Source organism: Ascaphus truei, chromosome 12 (assembly GCF_040206685.1).
Source record: "Ascaphus truei isolate aAscTru1 chromosome 12, aAscTru1.hap1, whole genome shotgun sequence".
NCBI lineage: Eukaryota > Metazoa > Chordata > Amphibia > Anura > Ascaphidae > Ascaphus > Ascaphus truei.
Window position 1 is genome coordinate 21,466,577 of NC_134494.1, and position 23,936 is coordinate 21,490,512.

The 23,936-nt window shown below is 49.6% G+C and overlaps 2 protein-coding genes across 2 annotated transcripts; both read left to right on the top strand.

Moving 5' to 3' along the window:
- Positions 1-4,231: 4,231 nt before the first annotated feature.
- Positions 4,232-8,381, top strand: LOC142463978 (dispanin subfamily A member 2b-like). Its single transcript, XM_075566924.1, has 2 exons — positions 4,232-4,560; positions 8,050-8,381. Exons 1-2 carry the CDS (start codon positions 4,303-4,305, stop codon positions 8,242-8,244), a joined length of 453 nt encoding a protein of 150 aa, XP_075423039.1. The 5' UTR covers positions 4,232-4,302; the 3' UTR covers positions 8,245-8,381.
- A 3,357-nt stretch (positions 8,382-11,738) lies between these two features.
- IFITM5 (interferon induced transmembrane protein 5) lies at positions 11,739-15,115 on the top strand. Its single transcript, XM_075566925.1, has 3 exons — positions 11,739-11,844; positions 12,176-12,362; positions 14,115-15,115. Exons 2-3 carry the CDS (start codon positions 12,177-12,179, stop codon positions 14,337-14,339), a joined length of 411 nt encoding a protein of 136 aa, XP_075423040.1. The 5' UTR covers positions 11,739-11,844; position 12,176; the 3' UTR covers positions 14,340-15,115.
- Positions 15,116-23,936: the final 8,821 nt, after the last annotated feature.

Genomic DNA, 23,936 nt, shown 5'->3' on the forward strand with positions numbered 1-23,936 from the left:
ACATCAAAACCCAGAGTCTCTTTGTGAGAATGAGTAGAAAGGGTGATAGGTCCGGTCTCTAAGGAGATATAAGCCGGGGTGAGAGGTCGATTATCAATCCCGACCAAGGCAACGGGAGAGTCCTTCCTGGAAAGCGGAATTTGATTTTGCTCAGAAAAGGTTTGATCTATGAAATTCCCTCCTGCGCCGGAATCGATAAATGCAGCAGTGGAGGTGCGGAAAGTCGGTCCTGAAAGGGAGACGGGAATAGTCAATCTTTTGGGAAGTTCCCTTCTGGGAGGGGGACAAGGAGATTCAGTACCCAGAGAGCACCCCTTCGTACTCACTGGGCTTAGTCGTTTCCCGGAGATGGAGGATGGTTACGGGTACGCTGCTCAGAAGCTCCGTCTCGAACTGGATCTCGCACTGGTTGAGAAAGCCACGACAGGCGTGTGGATCCCCTGCGTAGGTCCTTGGAGCCGGAATCTTCCGAACTGAAAATGAAGTGGAAGATAAGTCAGGCTGCGCCGGGGGTGCAGCCGCAGGCGGAGCCTGTAAAGGGCGGTCCGATACCTGTTGGGAGAGGAGAGCCACTTGATCCTTTAAGGCCTGTATTTGTTGGTACATGGCCGTCATCATAGAGTCCACAGTCTGGTCTGCGTCTTGTGGGCTCGACATAATGTTACGCCGGTGCTGCCCGCAGACCAGACCCGTTCCTTTCATTGAGGTGAGGAACGTATAGAAGCACGCACCCGCAGCAAAGGGAGCGTGTCCGGAGTGTGGTGATTTTGGCGTTGCCAGGCCAGGTGTATTTAGCTAGCAATACTTGCCGGTACCGGTGTAGAAATGCCGTTGTCGTTGCCGTTAGCCAAAGTCTGGGATTGGAGAATTCCGGAAGGTCGTTTGTCCAAGCAGGGGTCTAGAGCCAGAGAGAGACGTCCGCCAAGCCAAGTCGTAACCTGAGAGAATAAGAGAGAAAACGCCAGAGTAGTAATCCAAGTGAAAACTATGTCGAGCAATGAGTAAGAGGAAGAACTGGCATTATAAAGTGTGACTGGCCAATCAGAGGTGGGGGCAGGCCTGGAGGACTGCGTGGAGCTATCCTGGATAGGTCCCCTTGATTGGCAGGCAGGTGAGGGCTCTTGTCTTGGTAGGAGGTCCTCTTAGTGTGCTGGGGGCGGGTCTTCACTGCAAGAGCAGTGAATAAATTAACCTCACCCGGCGCGCGCTGTTCAGGCACGCGGCTGGGGCACACGGCGGCCGCATGCGGGACTGCAGACCCCGCGGGCATCCGAGGATGCAGAGCACGGCGGGGAATCCCCAGGACCGCCGAAGGTGAGTGACGCCAGCGAGAGGCGCGCGCCACGGTAGCGGGAGTAACCGCAGGAGAAGGGGGACCAGGGCGCGGATGCCGCGATCCCTGAATCCTCACAGTTACAATTCATTTCGTTCGTCTTCCAGGCCTGATAAGGTTCATCAAAGATCGAAGATAACAGTTGCAGGGCGTGAAAGCTTCTCCGGGGAAGTCTGCTGCAAAATGGTGCAGATTGTGTATCCAGTCACAAGGCTTCAGTTTTCTTTGCAGAGAATAGGTTCCTTTTGGTTCTGAGGCCAGGGGAAGGAAATAACGGATTTTCCTTCAGTTTGGCCTCAGTTTTTCTCTGCAGAGAATAGGTTCCTTTTGGTTCTGAAGCCAGGGGAAGGAAATAACGGATTTTCCTTCAGAGGGTTAGGTGCAAATCTCAGGGTTAGGTGCAAATCTCTCAGAGCAGTGAGGGTTAGGTGCTGGCAAGCGTTCCCAAAGCTCAGTGAGTGAGTGAGTGGTGGGAGAGTGTGTCAGTGGTTTAGGTCAGTGAGGGGTGGGACAGTGTGGCAGTGGTGTTGGCCGCAAACCAATGAGAGTTGTGCGGGGGCGGACCGCAGACCAATGAGAGGTGTGCGGGGGCGGAGTGACAGACCAAAGGTGCAATCAGATTGTCCGTAGGGACACAGGAAGATGCAGACAGGCATACAGTGCTTTCACTAATATACACTGCCGACACACTTAATTGCAGTGCGGCCAGATCCGCAAGCCGGGAGATTTCCCGGCTTGCTAGTGGCCGCCCCTCGGCGTGCCGCGCGTCATAGACGCGCGGTCACGCGTCTTCGGGAGCCTGCGCCCCCCTGCACGCGCGTCCAGGGCTCCCCGAGGGAGCCCTGGTGTCCCGCGATGTGGGGGACGGCGGCAGGGGGTTCCGGGGGACCCGGCGGACCCGGCAGCGGTAGGGAGAGCGCCCCGATCGGAGGGCGCTCTTCCGCTGCTTCGGCGCGCGCCCGTCACCCTCGGGCGCGCGCCAGGCTACTGCTGCGGCCAAGAACGGGCAAATGCTCGAATAAACTTGGGCACAGCAGTATAATAAGATATATATATATTGCCAGAAAATGTGACAATCTATGCTTTAAAATTCGCAAACAACATTATCCGTCTCTGGAAGCATTTTTTTGCCCATGAGGTTAGCAAATATTTGTTGCCACGTTCAGTTTGGTGACGTTCACAGTTTAGTGACATTTCCCGGACTTTGGGAAAAAGTTATACAATTCCAAACCTTTCTTTTTATACTTAGGGGTGTGTGTGCGCGTGCGCTTACACACACATCACTACTTTTTTCTCCACCACGCAATTTCTAGCAAAAACATTCACATATTGATATTGCACATCTCTCTGCTGAAGACATCATTCATGTTGATAATTTAAAATGGCTGCTACCGGTCGCGCATATTTTGCAGAGATTTTTAAGGTAAACCAGACACACACAAAAAGTGATGGTGACAAAAATAGTGCCAGCAAAACAATAATAATAAAAAAAAAATTAAAACAGGTAAAAGTGGCAAATATAAAGTGGTACTGTATTTTTATTTGTAGCATAAGAGATCAGAAGTAGAACCAATCAGAAAATGTTACTAATTCTATTTTGAGGGTGAATTCTGCTTTAATAAGCAGGAGAGCTGTCTGGGTGTGTTCCCTTTAACTCTGCACTTCTGTGCTTAATGCTCCTAATATACTGTGTGTGGCTGTGCGCGCGTGCACGTGCTCATGGGCGTCCGCAGGGGGGGGCAAGGGCGTGCGCTTGCCCCCCCCTGGATCCTGGGCTGCCAACAGCGGGGGACAGAGGGCACTGGCGTGACAGGATTTAGCGCGCTCACGATGTGCAAGGAAGCGCACGCGTATCTTCCCTGCTTCCCCCCCCACCTGGGGCTTCCCCCCCCACCTGGGACCCCCCCTTCATCCCCCCGAACCCGCTCACAGCCGCTCGCGGCACTTCCTGTGCCTGCTGCTAGTGAGCGCGTGACTGTCCGTGACGCAGAATCTTCCCGCTCCTCTACTGGTGGCTGCGCAGTGTCCCCCCTTCTTCCCCGGGTCTCCGTGGCTGCCCACCCGCCCAGGGTGATAGTAGGTAGGTGCAGGGGTGCGGCCGCCAGGGGGGGGGAGGGGTTGCCTCCTGTCCTGGTGCTCCCTCCTGTCCTGGTGCTCCCTCCTGCCCTGGTGCTCCGCTCCCTCCTGCCCTGGTGCTCCCTCCTGTCCTGGTGCTCCCTCCTGCCCTGGTGCTCCGCTCCCTCCTGTCCTGGTGCTCCCTCCTGCCCTGGTGCTCCGCTCCCTCCTGTCCTGGTGCTCCCATCCCCCGTCCCCTTGGTGTGGAAGATGAGCGCGGGGGCGGGTAGTGGTGATGCACTTCTGGCTGGTCGGATCGCCAGCCTTCCCCCACCCCCTCCTCCCGTCCCCAGGCACTTACATCCGGCGCTGCATCTCTTGCTCCACTTTGTGTGTGTGTGTGTGTGTCTGTCTGTCTGAGGCAGGCTGTGTGTGTGTGTGTGTCTGAGGCTGTGTGTGTGTGTGTGTGTGTGTGTGTGTGTCTGAGGCTGTGTGTGTGTGTGTGTGTGTGTGTGTGTGTGTGTGTGTGTCTGAGGCTGTGTGAGTGTGTGTGTGTGTGTGTGTGTGTGTGTGTGTGTGTGTGTGTGTGTGTGTGTATGTGTGTGTCATGAAGGAAAATGTCGGTAAATAAACACACAAAAACTTTTATTTTTTTTTCCAAAGTGGCAATAATGCTTGTTGCTCACACTGACCTTTCAAACATATTAGTTGCATCAGTTCATATAACGTGGGTCCCAGGGCGCACTGCCCAGTGTCACCACTACACTGATTTGAAGACCCACCCTCCGGAAGCGACAGGGTTAATGGCTGCTATGTCCAAACCAGGGAAACGAAACCTTCAGACACGCTCCTCCCTGCCTCATACACCCCGCACATTGCTCCCAGCTCACCTCTCTGACACACCTGTGCGATCCATGGAGAGCAGCAGCTACCCTCCCCAGCTGCACTCACCTGTGGCCGGGGCCCCCCCGTTCTACGGCAACCAGGGCTATGAGGCGCTGAGTCAAGAGCTGATGGAGTTTCGGGGTGTCTCGGGGGAGCAGTCCAAATCCACGGTGCTGATCATGGCCAATGACCCGCCGGTGCGGGATCACATCGTCTGGTCTCTCTTTAACACCATCTTCCTCAACTTCTGCTGCCTGGGCTTCTTTGCGCTTGTGTTCTCTGTGAAGGTAAGATTGGGGGGTGACCTGCACCCCAAGAATCTGACCCCTCACACACAGAGTACTGACCCTCAGACACCCCCCCCCCAAGAACATAACCATCGTACACCCGACGCCCCCACAAGAGTGACCATCTTAACTCAAAATTCAGACCCTCACGCCCTAAAGTACCCCCTCACACCCTTAAGTACCCCGAAATCCTGACTACCTACCCCCAGAATACAGATCCCCCCACACTCCAATATGTTGACCTCCCCAAGATACTCTCAGCCACCCCCAGGATAAACACTCCTTTACACCACCAAAATCAGCCCTGCAAATGAGAAAACTCTGTCCCTCATGCTTCTATTTTATAACCCTGACCAGTATACCCCAATAACTTTACTCTCGTGACCCCTAGAGACCCCTCCCCCCCCAAAAAAAACAACCAGACCCTGGAATCATACAAATGTACAAGCTCCCACGGGACAGGGATCCTGACTTCTGTAATATAGATTTTCCTTTCTGCAAACAACCAACGCCAAAAAATAAGGGAATGAACCCAAAATACTGATGCTGCCAAAGTCACGTACATGAAGGGGTTAATTGGGGTGTAACCCACAATCCACTAGAAAAGGAATGACAATTCACCATTGAAACATAGTTGTAAAGTCATTTACAGGATAATATAATAGAACTCACCCTGGGTGGGGGGCCCGTTGTGCAGGATGAGGCAGGGTGCAAGAGATGAAGTGTCCAGGAACACCGCACTCATGAACCACTGAAGCCCCCAGCTGCTGCCCTTACCCTGCCTGGTGTCTGAAGTATCCTTGTTTCACTCACTGTAAGTCATTCCACGGGATGAAGAAGCAAAGCCCAGCTGAAGCGTTTTCCCTGGCGTCCTTCCTTCAACGGAGGGGGTAGCGGTGGCGTCTTGATGCTTAGTAGCACGCCGACACGATCTCCGTGTGGTGGACAGCTGATTCCAAACCAGCACACGCCATTTCCTGCCGGGAGGAGGAGCAACCGATGCGTCTCTGCATTCACTGCGCTCTGGCGCGACTGCACGTATGAGGGGGATGACGCCAGCACTTCTAAGCCTGGGAATTCAATGGTGAAAAGCCTGCGTGCCCAGCCAAAATAGGTACAAATAAAAAATAGGGCGGAGGCGGTCACAGCAATTGGAGTCCAGCCAAAAGATGAATAAGGATAAAATCAGCTTTAATAATACATGCTGTACATCACAGAAGGGGAACTCTGACGCGTTTCGTCCCTGTCCGGGACTTTATCAAAGAGTAAAGGACCCTTATCACACAGACTCCAATATGTTGACCTCCTCAAGATACTCACAGCCACCCCCAGGATAAACACTCCTTTACACCACCAAAATCAGCCCTGCAAATGAGAAAACTCTGTCCCTCATGCTTCTATTTATAACCCTGACCAGTATACCCCAATAACTTTACTCTCGTGACCCCTAGAGACCCCCCCCCCCCAAAAAAAACAACCAGACCCTGGAATCATACAAATGTACAAGCTCCCACGGGACAGGGATCCTGACTTCTGTAATATAGATTTTCCTTTCTGCAAACAACCAACAGTGGTTTCACCTTCTGTAAACAGAGGATCCGTGCAGAAGAGTAGGGCGTGAGCAGGGGGAGGGGGCTTGCAGGAAGGAAGGGAGAGAGACCCCCATTAAGGACTGAGACCATCAATGAGGAGTGTGACAGAAAAAGACAAACTTTTGAGTCAATCCATTCAGTGTTCCCTAAAGTGGGCCAACTCCAGTCCTCAAGGGCCACCAACAGGTCAGGTTTTACGGATATCCCTGCATCAGCACAGGCGGCTCAATCAGTGGCAGAGTTATTATAACTGGGATATCCTGAAAACCTGACCTGTTGGTGGCCCTTGAGGACTGGAGTTGCCCACCACCTGCCTTTAATGCATCGTTGGCCCTGCAAGCACAGATAGGGATATTCTTTTCTTGGGGTTGAGGAGGAGCGCAGGATAAGCTCGTGATATGTGAAAAAATAAAAATATATATAGTGCAGATGGTAGATCACTGCTAAAAAAATATAATAAATATATGAAATGAACTCACAAAAATCGTATTATATTACTGCATGTCAGAGATCCATCTCTCTCTGACTGGAGCCCTTTGTGTAGCTAGGGTCAGGATGCCTCTCAGTGGAGTGGATGATATGTAAGTGAAAGAAACCACAAATAGTGCATACTGTATAAACTATAAATATGTATTAGTCACAAATATTAAGGAAACTCACATTTTCCATAAATTAAATGGGTGGTGGAGAGAACCGCCGATAGAAGGGTGGTGGAGAGAACCGCCGATAGAAGGGTGGTGGAGAGAACCGCCGATAGAAGGGTGGTGGAGAGAACCGCCGATAGAAGGGTGGTGGAGAGAACCGCCGATAGAAGGGTGGTGGAGAGAACCGCCGATAGAAGGGTGGTGGGGTGTAAGGCTGCTGCCCGGTGCTTCACTTTCACTTACACCTCACGGTGTAGTTCCGCATCAGTCTCTGCCGTCGCGTCACTTCCGGTTTCGCGTCACAGGTGAGGGCAGGAAGCCAAAATGGGTCTGTGTCAGCAGTAGATTGCCAGTCCTTCAGTGCGCAAATTCTCTCCAGAAACTCTAACTCTACGCGTTTCGCACACTGCTTCGTCAGGAGTATCCTGATGCGGAACTACACTGTGAGGTGTAAGTGAAAGGAAGCACCGGGCAGCAGCCTTACACCCCACCACCCTTCTATCGGCGGTTTTCTCCACCACCCTTCTATCGGCGGTTCTCTCCACCACCCTTCTATCGGCGGTTCTCTCCACCACCCATTGAATTTATGGAAAATGTGAGTTTCCTTAATATTTGTGACTAATACATATTTATAGTTTATACAATATGCACTATTTGTGGTTTCTTTCACTTGCATATCATCCACTCCACTGAGAGGCATCCTGACCCCAGCTACACAAAGGGCTCCAGTCAGAGAGAGATGGATCTCTGACATGCAGTAATATAATACGATTTTTGTGAGTTCATTTCATATATTTATTATATTTTTTTAGCAGTGATCTACCATCTGCACTATATATATTTTTATTTTTTCACATATCACATCTGCACTATATATATTTTTATTTTTTCACATATCACGAGCTTATTCTGCGCTCCTCCTCAACCCCAAGAAAATAAAATTCCACATCCTGGGACTTGGAACTGTCCCACCAGAGGAAGTTGAGCTGCACTTGTACACTTTTATTTTTATTATCACTTTGTGGGGTAAGGTTTATTTTGTGTATCTAAGGTGTGTCACTAATTACACCAATCTAATATTAATTGGGAAGCGCCTAGTCCATCCACATTCCCCACTCCCCCACCCACTGTCACAGATAGGGATAACCTGTTTTCAGGGTGACACCTCACACGCCTGTTGTCATAACGCAGTTGCATTAGTATTGTCCCTTTTCTTATGGCCTCTCTCCCCTCTCCCCCCCCCCCCCCTGCAGTCTCGGGATCGGAAGCTGATCAGAGATGTGAGCGGGGCCACGAGTTATGGATCCACTGCCCGCTCTCTCAACATTGCTGCCACCGTGCTGAGCATCCTCACGGTCGTCATCATCATCATCCTCGTGGTGACCGGGGTCATCACGGCGGTACACCATGTCAATTCTAATCCTAATCCCTACCCCTTTGGGAAATGAATGAGGCTCTGCGGTTGGGAGCCCCCATGTGTATGGGACAGTAGTGTTAGAAGGAGCCCCCTCATACATCTGCTGTGTGAGTATCAAAGCAGAACCCCCCTCCCACTGAAAAAAATAAATACATGTTTTTCTTGTCATTGTGGTTACAATTATTACATATATACAGTAATATGTAAAGTGTTACATCAGTATATTATCATTTAGAAGTGCAGGCCCGCCTCCGTGCTGACGCACGCGATCCTCAATTGGGTAGTTTGTCTTCTGGAGCAAATGGAAAATTAACGCATTTTTCTCATTTATAAATAACTAGCTGATATACCCGGCATGTCATTTTCTCTCTCTCTTTCTCGTTCATTCGTAGCAATCCGGTGTCCCCCCTCCCCCCACCCCCCTCTGTTCACAGCTTCGGTCCCCTCCCCCTGTTCACAGCTCCGTCTCCCCCCCTTCACAGCAGGTGGCTTGAGTCAGCTAGGACTGCACGCGCGCTCCTAGGAGAGGGGAGGGGGGAGAGCCAGGGGCAGCAGTAAGGGCGGCCAGGCGGAACCCCTGGGACTGCTCCACGGAGCCCTAGTGGAGAATGACTGTGTATATAATGACGTCACCCTGCCTTGCACTCAGAGACCGCGAGAGCCAATGAGAGCCAAGGCCCGCCCCGTAGTCAGGCAATGAGAGCCAGTGACAGCCAAGGCCCGCCCCGCAGTCAGCCAGACAATGGGAAAGCTTGATAGCCAATGACAGCGAGCACAAACCCACAGACAAACATCCTGATAGACAAACATTTCAGATTTATTTATATATATATATTGCCAGAAAATATGACAATCTATGCTTTAAAATTCGCAAACAACATTATCCGTCTCTGGAAGCATTTTTTTGCCCATGAGGTTAGCAAATATTTGTTGCCACGTTCAGTTTGGTGACATTCACAGTTTAGTGACATTTCCCGGACTTTGGGAAAAAGTTATACAATGCCAAACCTTTCTTTTTATACTTAGGGGTGTGTGTGCGCGTGCGCTTACACACATCACTACTTTTTTCTCCACCACGCAATTTCTAGCAAAAACATTCACATATTGATATTGCACATCTCTCCGCTGAAGACATCATTCATGTTGATAATTTAAAATGGCTGCTACCGGTCGCGCATATTTTGCAGAGATTTTTAAGGTAAACCAGACACACACAAAAAGTGATGGTGACAAAAATAGTGCCAGCAAAACAATAATAATCATTTTTTTTTTTAAAACAGGTAAAAGCGGCAAATATAAAGTGGTACTGTATTTTTATTTGTAGCATAAGAGATCAGAAGTAGAACCAATCAGAAAATGTTACTAATTCTATTTTGAGGGTGAATTCTGCTTTAATAAGCAGGAGAGCTGTCTGGGTGTGTTCCCTTTAACTCTGCACTTCTGTGCTTAATGCTCCTAATATACTGTGTGTGGCTGTGCGCGCGTGCACGTGCTGCACACTTTTTGTGTGTATAGTGTCCGTGCTGCCGGGAGCGACATGCTGGGAAGGTAGTGTGTGTGTGTGTGTGTGTGTGTGTGTGTGTGTGTGTGTGTGTGTGTATAGATTGAGTGAATAATTACTTAAATAAGATTTTTAAAAGAAAAAAAAAAACATGTTTGATAAATAAAAGTTTTATTTGTGCACTTATTGACACACATACATACACACACACACACCCACACACACAAACACACACATTTCAGCGGCGGTAGCGGCGCAAATTCATTATTTTCCTCATCTTCCCCCGTCGCCCGGTTCCACGCTCCCTCCCGCGCACGCGGCACCGTTATAGAATGGCTGACTAACCTCAGCCAACTATAACTGGCGCGCGCACGGCGCAGCAAGCGCACGCACTACAGAACAGCCCTAATGCAGCAAGGTAAAAGGTGGCTGCAATTATTCTTTTGGATGTTACTCCTTCCATCTCCCGGGCAGGCCCTTCCTAAACATGTCCCCGTCTGGCTTCACTAGAACAACGTGGCACACAGATCCAGGTAAAGCTTTCCTTTCTGTCTGATTTACTGTCGCTGTCCTCACAGCTGTCTTCTTAAAACAACAAAGTGTTATCAGTCCGTAGATTGTGAAATCTCTTTGGAACACATCCCATGCGTGTAATTGGCGGGTTCTTTAGGGCAGAGGCATGCTTACCGGTTTCCATGGTGGAGAACACACAAGGGCATATAACCCATACCGTACAAGTGACAAATCACAGGCTTACAATTTAAGCAGTGGGCCTATACAATTGTGCGCTGTGTCTGGGTGGGTATCAGTGTGTTAATGTGTATTGTGTATCTGTGTGTGTGTGTTGTACAAGTGTGTCAATGTATACAGGTATCGTATGTACTGTGTATCGGTGTGTTCTGTATGGATATCAGTGTGTTTAATGAGCGACTACTGTGTGTGTGTTAATGTGTAAGTACTGTGCATCAGTGTGTCTGAATGTGTAACCATTTTACTTATTTGTGTTTTGTTAAACATGAATATGTTTTGATTTTCACCAGGAACACTGGCTTCAAATACATTTATATCTCTCTCCTAATGTGTGAGCAATTAAGGCTTCCTAATGACCATGCAAACACATACAGCACAAAGCTATTGCGTTACCTGGGACAGAGAGTACTGGCTAACAGTCTTATCACCAAAACATTGGCTAAAAATTGTATAAACCCCAGAAAGCCTTTGACCCCCCCCCCCCCTCTCCCACCCAATTTATTTAAAAATACTAATGTGTCCTATTACACTTTCAACCATGGCAGGACGACCACGACCCCTTTAAAATGCTCCTTGACGTACCTAGAACGTCACAAGTGACGGCTCTACAGGGGTCCTATGCTGTTTGCCATTGTCCCCTTTTACTTCTAAAGGGGCCAGCAAACTATAGAAAAGCTAGATTACCAGATCGGAGCATATTATCCACACTTCCAATTCCATCGTATTTATAAACACCTCAACCTGCGCGTTTCACCCAGGATACCTACCCAATAACCATCCACCCAACCACGGAACAATTACACTCCGCCATCAACCGCTCAGGTGATTAAAAACCAAGTGAGTACTCAAACCAGAGAAGGAGCGGCTCAGTGAATAACGACACTGAAGCAGGGGAACCTGGTTCAATTCCCGGTGTCGGCTCCTTGTGACCTTGGGCAAGCCACTTTATCTCCCTGTGCCTCAGGCACCAAACACATAGATTGTAAGCTCCACGGGGCAGGGGCCTGTGCCTGCAAAATGTCTCTGTAAAGCGCTATGTAAAACTAGCAGCGCTATACAAGAACATGCTGTTATTATTATACAATCCTATACAGCCGCAGACAGGACGAATAGTAAATTATCCATTGTCAACCATTGTGTGGTTGAAATCTGCTGGTACTAATGGGGTTCTGGATAGCACATTTTTTTTTTTTTTTACATTGACAACCTCCCAGTACCACTACTTTTTTTTTTTTTTTTTAATTGACGGTGCTAGCGGTGTGTGAAACGGATCTCAGAGCAAACTCCGTCAGACAAGCAAAGTAAAGGACAGGAGAATCCGGCGCAGGCGGGCTTAACAAACACAGAAGAGCGAGCACAGCAGCCGGGTGACCACAATGAGTATGTGCAAAGCGGGACCCTGTAATATAGTTAGGGACGGGACAGGCGTGGTAGGTGTCCGGGGCTATATAGAGAGGGCCACATGTGGAGGTCTGTCCTCACCCCCAGCTTCCCTCATACAGACAGCTCTGCCACGGCTGCCTGTCACTGTCTCCCTCTCACTCATTTCCCGCGCTACCTGCCTGGTGTCAGCATATTTGCTTTCCCATATCTTCCACGCTCTTCTCTTCTTCCCTTTGTGTGTATCGCTCTGTCTCTTTATTTTCCTGGTTATTTTTGTATTTTTCCATTTTCTCTCTCTTTCTCTCCCCTCCTCCCCATCTCCCTGCAGCATGGACACCTCCTACCCCCGTGAGGATTTATTTCTGATGCCATCCAATAAGCCGGAGTCTCCTCACACGGTTATCACCATTGCATCCCCCGCGCCCCCCCGGGATTACCTGCTGTGGTCTCTGTGTAACGCCCTGTACCTGAACCTCTTCTGCCTTGGATTCACTGCGCTGGTCTACTCTGTCAAGGTAAGACTGGGGGGTTTGGGGGGGCTGTTATTCACCTGGGGGAGGGGTATAACATACCTGGGAGGGGGGGTGTAACCCAGCAGGAAAGTGTAACTCACCTGGGGGATATAAACTAAGTGGGGAGAATTACTCACCTAGGGCCTCATACAGAGAGCAGCGCTATTTAAAATCTCGCCATTTTCCGGAGAAAATCGCGCAAAAAACAGCTGAAAATGGCGAGGTAGGAAAAACGCGCCTTTTTTTTTTTTCTATTTGAAAACCTCGCCGCGCGGCTGGCGAGAAACTACATCTCGCCAGTCTGAAAAATATCCGAATTCAGAAAGGCGCGCTCGCCATCTAGCGGCTGTTTTTGGCGCGATTTTCTCCAATTTTCTCCGCCAACTAAAGTTGGCAAGAAGCAGGAGCTCGCCGGCTATAGGGGGAAAAAAAATGCGCAATTTTTTTTTTCCCCTTTCAGCTGCGCGCATCTCCTCATTTACAATTCTCCACATGCAGTAATGCTAAAAATAGCGGATTTCGCCCATTTCTGCATATGGAGAATAAAACTCTCCATTAAACCTACTTTTTATTCCCCTCTCCAATTTTAAATAGCGCTGCTCTCTGCATGAGGCCCCTAGGAGGGGATAACTTTCCTAGGAGAGGAGAATAGCCTGAGGGGGAAGTATAACATTAGGCTTGTTCTATAGTAGGTGCGGGTGTGTGTACAGTCTGTGCTGCTGGGAGTGACAGACTTGCAGTGTGTGTGTGTGTGTGTGTGTGTGTGTGTGTGTGTGTGTGTGTGTGTGTGTGTGTGTGTGTGTGTGTGTGTGTGTGTGTGTGTGTGTGTGTGTGTGTGTGTAGATTGTGTGTTATTAATTTATTATATATTTTTAAAATAATAACAAAAAAACACGTGCAATAAGAATAAATTATTTATTAACATTGTACATACATACATACACACACACATACATACATACACACATACATACATACACACATACATTACAGCGGCGGTAGGAGCGCAAATACTTCGTTTTCTGAGTCTTCCCCGCTATCGCCCGGCTACACGCTCACTGCCTTGCGCGTGGCCCTAGCATACAATGGCTGGCTAACCACAGCCAACTATAACCGCTGCGCGGCCCCCACTATATTACGGGCCTTAGGCTGCTTGCGGGCGGAGGCGCGCTGAGGCTGAGGGAAAGCGGGTGCTATCCCTGGCCTTAGACAGCGCGCCATCCGGGGGGGGTGTCGGCGGACGGGCCAGTGACGTCACGGAGCTGGCCGCTCAAGTGACTGGCCCTGCGCTCCGGCAAGCGCGAAAATGTTACATTTTCCTAAGACCTACGCTTCCGCGCGCTTGCGGAAGCGTGGGGAAGCCCCTACTAAAGCCGCTCTCATTGCGGCTGTAGGGGCTCAGTGCCGAGCGTAAGCGCGCCTCTGCCCGCAAGCACTAAACATGGACACGGCCTTACCCTTCTCCAACCTGTGTAGCACCTTCATGACGGGGGGGGGGGGAGAGTTGATTTTTAACATCAGCGATTCATAGACTACAAGGGAGTCTCACTGATCAAAGTCAGCACTTTTCCAATAAACCTCCATTTTATTCTGGTTCCCGAACCCCCAAATCTCACAGATTTCAGGCCTTCAAAGTTAACATCTCTGCCTTTGACCCTGGCAATGACCTCATTTGCATATTGACCTGCCCTCACCGAGGCTCTGACCTTTCACCCCCTAGCCTTCTACTCTCTGACCTCTATTTTTACCCCCCAGGCGCGAGATCAGAAGGTGCAAGGGGACGAGCAGGCCGCCCGGCGTTATGGCGACAAGGCGCGCTGCTACAACATCCTGGCCACGGTGTGGAACGTGGCTCTGCCCATGTTGCTGGTGGCGTTGGTGATCACGGGCATCGTGCACCTGTCGCAGGTGGTGAACGCCTCCCTCAGCCTGTTCAACCTCCGGGGCTTTATGGGCAGCGACGATGACGACAGGAAGTAAACCGGCTGCCATTCTGTTGTGACTGTGGGCCGACAGGAAGTGACCCAGAAGCATTCTGTTGTGACCACGGGGCAACGGAAAGTGACCAAAAAGCCATTTGCCATGACCGCATATCTTCATGGTGTGATCTGACGACATCTGAGCTTACAGCATCGGCCAGTCTGGAAATGTAAATGACTTACCCAATCCTGAAGGAATACTTGAGGAATAAACTCATTCAAAACCTACAAAACGTAACCCCACAGCAAAAGGGAGAATCGTTGCAGTTTCCTGCAGCTCTTTATCATGTTGATACTTGTTTTAATTGACCACATCATAACAGGAAGTGCCCTAGTAACAATGCTACCGTGACCATATTACCACACAAAGTGACCCATTAACCATGTTGCCGTGACCATATTACCAAAGGAAGTGACCTAGTAATCATGTTACAGTATATGACCACATCACAGCTATTAACCTACAAGCCATGTTACCTTGACCTAATCACAACAGGAAGTAAGACTGTGAATCCTCCACTAGGACTTAACAGCAGACATGACAGGAAGTGACCTGTGACGTAACTGGCCCAATGTACAGTATATGGTACTAAAGCACTTCAGGAGTGGGGTTATCCATATACGTAAGGTTATTTGGAGTTATTTCAGCTCTCATTGTGATGTATTCTTGGGATCAGGGGGATGTTGTATCATGCATATAATTATATAAGTAAGACCCCACTCTGCCAAGTAATCCCCCTCATTTACAAATGGACTTCTAATAAAAATTATTTTCATACCCACCCATGTGTACTGTTATTACTGCTCCGCAAAATAAGGTGCTGGCTGTTTACACAAACACTATAGATATATATTGCTCTGCATGTTATAGACATAGGGATGAATCTCCGGGAAGCGCAGGGATATGTGAAAACAAAAATGTATATAGATAGTGCAATATTGCTGTGACAAATTAAATAAATTGGCTGATCTAATGCAGATGTACTCACAAGTGTGAGAAGGTTAAAGGCACGTAAAGGTATCTTTCCCAGAGTATGGATGTCACACTGTATTCAGGAAAGAGAGTCAGTCAGTCACCCCGTCAGTCAGTCACCCCGTCACCCCAGTCAGTCACTCCGTCACCCCAGTCAGTCAGTCACCCCGTCACCCCCAGTCAGTCACCCCGTCAACCCAGTCAGTCACCCCGTCACCCCAGTCAGTCACCCCGTCACCCCAGTCAGTCACCCCGTCACCCCCAGTCAGTCACCCCGTCAACCCAGTCAGTCACCCCAGTCCGTCACCCCAGTCAGTCACCCCCGTCACCCACCAGTCAGTCAGTCACCCCGTCAGTCAGTCACCCCCGTCACCCCAGTCAGTCACTCCGTCACCCCAGTCAGTCAGTCACCCCGTCACCCCAGTCAGTCACCCCGTCAACCCAGTCAGTCACCCCGTCAACCCAGTCAGTCACCCCGTCACCCCAGTCAGTCACCCCAGTCAGTCACCCAGTCAGTCACCCAGTCACCCTAGTCAGTCACCCCGTCACCCCAGTCAGTCACCCCAGTCAGTCACCCCAGTCAGTCACCCCGTCACCCCAGTCAGTCACCCCAGTCAGTCACCCCGTCACCCCAGTCAGTCACCCCAGTCCCCCCAGTCAGTCACCCGTCACCCCAGTCAGTCACCCCGTCACCCCAGTCAGTCAGTCACCCCGTCACCCCAGTCAGTCACCCCGTCACCCCAGTCAGTCACCCCAGTCAGTCACCCCCGCTCCAGTCAGTCACCCCCCGCTCCAGTCAGTCACCCCCCGCTCCAGTCAGTCACCCCCGCCCCAGTCAGTCACCCCGTCACCCCAGTCAGTCACCCCGTCACCCCAGTCAGTCAGTCACCCCGTCACCCCAGTCAGTCACCCCGTCACCCCAGTCAGTCACCCCAGTCAGTCACCCCCGCTCCAGTCAGTCACCCCCGCTCCAGTCAGTCACCCCCGCTCCAGTCAGTCACCCCCGCCCCAGTCAGTCACCCCCGCCCCAGTCAGTCACCCCCGCCCCAGTCAGTCATCCCACCTCTCTCTCTGTGTATCACCCACTCTGTGTGTGTCACCCACCATTTCTCCCCTCTGTGTCTCCCACCTCTGTGTCTCTCCACACTCTCCCCCCCCCCCACACTCTCTCTCTCCTCCCCCCACACTCTCTCTCTCCCCCCCACTCTCTCTCTCATCCCCCACTCTTCTCTAGCCCACTCTCTCTCCCCCCAACACTCTCTCTCCCCCACACTCTCTGTCTCTCCCCCACACTCTCTGTCTCTCCCCCACACACTCTCTCTCCCCCACACACTCTCTCTCTCCCCCACACACTCTCTCTCCCCCACACACTCTCTCTCTCCCCCCCACACTCTCTCTCTCCCCCACACTCTCTCTCTCTCTCCCCCACACTCTCTCTCTCCCACACACTCTCTCTCTCTCCCCCACACTCTCTCTCTCCCACACACTCTCTCTCTCTCCCCCACACTGTCTCTCTCTCCCCCACTCTCTCTCTCTCCCCCACACTCTCTCTCCCCCACACTCTCTCTCTCTCTCTCCCACACACTCTCTCTCTCCCACACACTCTCTCTCTCTCCCACACTCCCCCCACTCCCTCTCTCCCCCCCACTCTCTCTCTCTCCCCCCACTCTCTCTCTCCCCCCCACTCTCTCTCTCCCCCCATCTCTCTCTCTCCGCCCCCCTCTCTCTCTCTCTATCCCCCCTTTCTCTCTCTCTCCCCCCCACTCTCTCTCTCTCCCCCCCACTCTCTCTCCCCCCCCCCACTCTCTCTCTCCCCCCCCACTCTCTCTCTCCCCCCCCCACTCTCTCTCTCCCCCCCCCACTATCTCTCCCCCCCCCACTCTCTCTCTCTCCCCCCCCCCACTCTCTCTCTCTCCCCCCCACACTCTCTCTCTCCCCCACACTCTGGATCTCTTATTACCCTATATATCTTACTTGCCCTATACTACACCGAAATAACCTATACTGCTGTCTTCCAGATCTGACTCAAGCTTCACACGGAAGACATCGGAATCCCCCCTAACCCAGAAGACAGGTAGGGAACACCTTCCCTCCAATGTATAACATTGCGGGAATGAGGGTACCTGGACATTGAGGGACTGCGGATCATGTAAGATCCCAGGCGGGATTGCTGCTTTAGATATTGTGAAGCGGGGACATCCAGACACTGGTTAAGAGGTTCAGGAAACTAGTCATTCACACCTGGCTTTTATTTCTAGATCTGACATTTACACACACACACACAGACACGTAACAAGGACTAATTGTAGTATAATGTAATACAATAAATACATTTATGTCAAAAATGAATGTTGTTCTGACTAGGAATTTATTAAATGTATTTTATTTATATATTTTATTTTAAAGCGGGGTTGGGGCGGGACTAGGGTTGGGGGCGGGACTAGGGGCGGGGTTGGGGGCGGGACTAGGTGGCGAGTAGATTTTTTGGTTGGGCGAGTAGGTTTTTGGGTGATTTGTCGAACACTGTATATATATATATATATATATATATATATATATATATATATATATAATTATATATCGATAAACATACTGTATATGGATTATAAATAAGGATTGTTACATTTTTATAAACAAGACATATATAACAGATCCGTAGGTCACACATAATTTGGGAATTGCTCTTGCAGGAATGCAGCGAGGCCAGCGACGCAAAGGGCCATTAGCCTGTCTGCAGAAATGTTGCAGTATTACTGGAAGATTGCCCCAGATTTTCCAAGGTAAGTGTTCGGATACTCGTGGCTGCATCTGCAGGCATGTTCACTAAGTGGTGCTCTTCCATAAGACACCGTCCGATGCGGGAAGACACTGTACGGTCCAGTCAAGTGCATGTTGGTCTGCGGTCCCCGTCCAACGACATGCACATGGTGCCACACTGCTTTGTGTTTTAAGTCATCTCTATCGCAGTATTAAGAAGGGAGAGAGAAGAGGATTGCCTCCACTCTGAAAATGTTTAATATGATGCGTGTCCATCATTCACACCCGCCTGCCTTCCAAACTTTCCACTCCCATGAAGAACCGTCTCTGCCCGTCTGATAACCCCCCACTCAGGGTGATGTTATCAGGGGGCGCAGAGCACAGTTCCACTACTTTCTCCCCTTCTTATATTAACTGCCCTCGTCTCGCTTGAACATTTAAAAACCCCAGAGATTTGTTGCCGTGTTTAATAAATGTGACCAAGAGAAAAAAAAGAAGTCCTATAATGTTTAATAAATGTAGATCTTTTTAAAAAGACAAAAAAAAAAAATGAAATGAGGCCCAGTACTGCTACTTTTATTAAGCCCCTTCTGCCGCTGAGACCATTTAGGTTCTTGACAAGTGCTCCTTTCTTCCAATGTTCACTTGTATATTTGAGGCTCGCTATAAAAGCGTGGCGTGTACACAATTGCCACTATATAAATATGATTTCATGATCCGATGTTGAACAGATGAAAGCGGCGAGATATAAGACTTGTAAAGTGAGTTTTTGTATAGAAGCAGGACTGGTATCCTGTGTTTCAGGGGGGGTCTCATGCCTGCGGTCCGCTCGCTGTCCGCACCCTGCGTCCCCGTACTCTCTGTTCAGATAATTAAAGGGCTGCCCGTGCTAAATATTCCCTCCCTAAGTAATCCCATGTGTGCTTCGCCAGACGCTAAGATCTGTAAAAACAACACGACGCCTTAATCTTATGGTTCCTGGATTTTTACAAACGCGCTGGAGTTTTGGAAAGTGTTATGCAGGGAGAAAAAAACCCTGTTATAAGAACACCCCACTTGTAAGGACATCTCCCCACCGCCCGACGTGTTCCTTCTATTAGAGAAAGAATAAGAGCATTATCTTCCAAATCATGTCATTATTGTACAAATGGATGTTTAAAATAAGAAAGTTAGGGAGGAGGAGAAGGCTCAGTGAGTAAAGACACTGACTGACACTGAGTTTGAAGCAGGGGAGCCTGGTTCAATTCCTGTTGTCGGCTCCATGTGACCTTGGCAAGTCACTTTATCTCCCTGTGCCTCAGGCACCAGAAAATAGATTGTAAGCTCCATGGGGCAGGGACCTGCGCCTGCAAAATGTCTCTGTAAAGCGCTACGTACAACTAGCAGCGCTATACAAGAACATGTTATTATTTAGAAAAGGGGAAATGAAGAATAGATAATGGATAAAAGGTAACAGCGTACAAGCGTTCGAACCTCACGGGACCCTCCTTTGGTATGCCAGTTGTACAGCAAGTCAGATTCTGAACAATTGTAGGGTTTTTGTCACTTTTTTTAATCACTGTAACTTGTTTTGTGTCTGATTGTAGCCACTCACCAGTTTCAAGTTGCATACACAGTAACCAGCCTTGTACTGAAGAGACCCAAGAGGTCAATAAATCTGTCTGTGGGTCGGGTTACTGGCTGTGCCCTTCTATAACCCAGGCTTAAAGGGATAAGCTTGTAGGGTTCCATGTTATAATGGATTAGAAGCAGAAGGTGACACTGTGTGCTCATTTGCGTGTCATTACCCAGAATCCCTGGCTGCAGTGGAAGCACGGCATGCTAAGAGATAATGGGGAAAGGCAGGTTTGCAGACTTGTTCGAGACATGTGAATGTGCTCGGAACGTGGTCCTTTTATACACAATTTGTAGTATGATCATTTATAGTGGGAATAAGGAAAAGATATGCATACTATGAATATATATATATATAATATATAAAGGACAGACAACAGAGGGTTGTCATAAATGGAACTTTTTCAGGTTGGGCTAAAGTCGTGAATGGAGTACCTCAGTGATCGGTACTGGGACCCCTGCTTTTTAACTTGTTTATTAATGACCTTGAGGTTGGAATCGAGAGCAAAGTCTCCATCTTTGCTGATGATACTAAATTGTGTAAGGTAATAGAATCAGAGCAGGATATCATTTCTCTCAGAAGGACTTGGAGAGACTGGAAATTGGGCAGGTAAATGGCAGATGTAGGTTTAATACAGATAAATGAAAGGTTATGCATTTGAGATGCAAGAATAAAAAGGCGACTTACAAATTAAATGGAGATATATTGGGGGAATCCTTGATGGAGAAGGATTTAGGAGTGCTTGTAGACAGCAGGCTTAGCAATAGTGCCCAAAGTCATGCAGTAGCTGCAAAGGCAAACAAGATCTTATCCTGCATCAAACGGGCAATAGATGGAAGGGAAGTAAACATAATTATGTCCCTTTACAAAGCACTAGTAAGACCACACCTTGAATATGGAGTACAATTTTGGGCACCACTCCTTAGAAAAGACATTATGGAACAAGAGAGAGTGCAGAGAAGAGCCACCAAATTAATAAATGGGATGGACAATCTAACTTATGAGGAGAGGCTAGCTAAATTAGATTTATTTACATTAGAAAAGAGGCGTCTAAAAGGGGATATGATAACTATATACAAATATATTCGGAGACAATACAAGGAGCTTTCAAAAGAACTATTCATCCCACGGGCAGTACTAAGGACTCTGGGCCATCCCTTAAGGTTGGAGGAAAGGAATTTTCACCAGCAACAAAGAAAAGGGTTCTTTACAGTAGGGGAAGTTAAAATGTGGAATTCATTACCCATGGAGACTGTGATGGCAGATACAATAGATTTGTTCAAAAAAAGGTTGGACATCTTTTTAGATGGGAAAGGTATACAGGGATATACCAAATAAGTATACATGGGAAGGATGTTGATCCCGGGATTAATCCGATTGCCAATTCTTGGAGTCAGGAAGGAATTAATTTTTCCCCTTAATGGGATTTTTTGTTTGCCTTCCTCTGGATCAATAAGTAAGTATAGATATAGGATAAAGTATCTGTTGTCTAAATTTAGCATAGGTTGAACTTGATGGACCTATGTCTTTTTTCAACCTCATCTACTATGTAACTATGCTGCTTGTAGTTGTAGGGGCCTCACATAGAGAGACAGGCTAGGAAAGGTGAGAGGAGGGGAAGGGTTAAATCACATGGGCAAAAACAGACATGAAAGGGACGAAGAGAGAAAAGAAGAGACACAGAGAGAAAATGAAGTACAAGAGAGATACATAAGAGAAAGAGAGAGCAAAGAGAGAAACGAGAGAGAGAGAGAGAGAGAGAGAGAGAGAGAGAGAGAGAGGCAGAGATAAGAGAGAGAGAGGCAGAGATAAGAGAGAGAGAGGCAGAGATAAGAGAGAGGGGCAGAGATAAGAGAGAGGGGCAGAGATAAGAGAGAGGGGCAGAGATAAGAGAGAGGGGCAGTGTCCTGGAACTAGATTCCATATTCCTCTGTCTTCCCCTTTAGTTATGGGATTCATTTCTCCCTTCTTTAGTTGCCTGTCAGTTTCCCCTGTCCCAGCAGCAACGCTGTATGTAAAATGCAACATTATTGCAACATGTCGTTTACACAGCCTGTGTTGGTTGCCTGCAGCTCATATTCTCCTAGCTGAGAGTGGGCTATTCCTACCCCCCTGTCCTTGCTGACAGTTAGTATAGTCCCACTTCCTATCTAGTGTGACCCTTACTCCTCATTTCCTTTTGACCCTGGACTCTGAGTGAGTAACTGCCTGCTATCACCCCAGCAAGGCCTTTTTGTTTTACACTGTCTCATTATTGATACACTGCACAGCAGACAGAGAAGCCCTCTCTCCCCACACTCCATCTACAAGCACCTATCTCCCTGTGTTTTCCCTCAATAAAACCAAGAAAGAGAAAAGGACTTGTTTGTGCTTTGGAAGAGGTGAGACACGAGTTAAGCTACCTGGAGTCATTCATACACCATTCGTGACCCTGGCTTCAGGATAGTAAAACAAAGACCTGTGTTGGGGAATCACACAGCAGCTACTACTCAAAGACTTTATGCTATACAGAATAGTCCCTGCACACAAGGCAGCAGCTTTGCAAACAGACTGTACACACAAACCTAACTGCCTTTTTCTCTGTCTGAGTCCACCCGCTGCTCAGCCCCACAGTGAGGAGCCTACGGACACCTGTAAGTACAGCTACCCCAACGCTGCACGCTGCAGGACACCGCTCGGCACTATCTGAGACAGACGCCCTACGCTGACAAGGTAAAAGACCGCACGCCACACGCACTGGCAAAAGGCCTACACACACCTACAGCATGGCAGAACTCAGAGCCTCACCAGACATCACGCAGGAAAGCGATCTCTCAGACACAGAGACCGCTGCGCATCTGCAACAGGCGCAGGCAGGTGCAAGGCCCAAACGGACAGTCACACTGACACAAAAGTGCCGCGAAAAATATGAGAGCGACATTGAAGCGCACCGCGCTAAATTAGAGTTGGCCTGGGAAACAACCGCATTGGAGTTACGCAATGTCGTTAGTATTGGCGATAATGCACAACAGCTCGCGCAGGCAATTATTCAAATAAAGTCTGATCACTCGTGCTACCAAGGGCTGTCAGAAACATACATCACCTACTTGACCAGAACCAACACCGGCGAAAGCCTGCAAGAAAGAGACTTACAAAATAACATTGATCTTGCACGTGACAGCCGCGTGCGGGCCGCCATCACAGACGCTCAAAGCGTGAGAAAAGAGCTCCTCCTGGAGACTGCATCGCAGCGCTCAAGCATATCCAGCGCTCAAGCATATCCAGGCACTCATCTAGGTCAGCAAGATCAGTGCAATCTCACGCGTCCAGCGCAAGCGCGAGCGCTACCAAGGCGCGAGCCACAGCAGAGGCCGCACGTGCCAGGGCCGAATATGGTCGGAGAGAGGCAGCCGTAAGGGCAGAAAGAGCGCGCATAGAAGAGGAGGAGCAGAATGCCGCCGCCGCTGCCACTGCCGCCGCTGCCACTGCCGCCGCTGCCAATGCCGCTGCTAATGCCACCGCCGCCAATGCTAACGCCGCCGCTGCAAATGCCGCCGCTGCCGCGGCGCGTAAAAAGGCCGAATTGGACGCGGATCTAGAGGCACTTAATCAAGAGAAGGAAGCCGCCGCCGCCATAGCCCAAGCCGAAGTCCTAGAAGCAGCTGCGAGACAGGACGGCGGGGAGCTACCGTACAGACGGATAGCTTCAGAGGATCCAGCCCAATGCACTGAAGACTACGTAAGGAGCCTCTTCAGTGTAAACACCAGCGCACCATCTCAACACGGAGGGAGCGACACCACAGACAACGAAGACTCGCTAGGACCACGAGGAGAAGACGCTGCTCCGTCAATGGCACACGCTGCCTGGGATAGCCACAGCCGCAACAGTGATCCACACGCCAGGGCGCACACGGATGCACCACCACAGGCTCGTAATCCAGGTACACCCACGCGGGAGAAAACAGCCCCTCACACTGGCCAGCAGCCATCACGCGTCCACGCCAAGGAAGAGGCGACCGCACAGACCGTCCCAGCAACTACCTCAGAACGGGGCAAACGCGCCGACGTCTCAGGTCTGACAGACATAGCCAAGTACATGATCCGGCGCGACTTGGTGCACGCAGGACTCATCAGCTTCGACGACCGCCCTGAGAACTACCGGACGTGGAAGTTCACGTTCAAAGACGCAATCGACAGCTTGGACTTCTCAGCAAGGGAAGAGCTCAACCTGTTAGTTAAGTTCTTGGGGAACGTATCCAGGGAGCAAGCGCAGA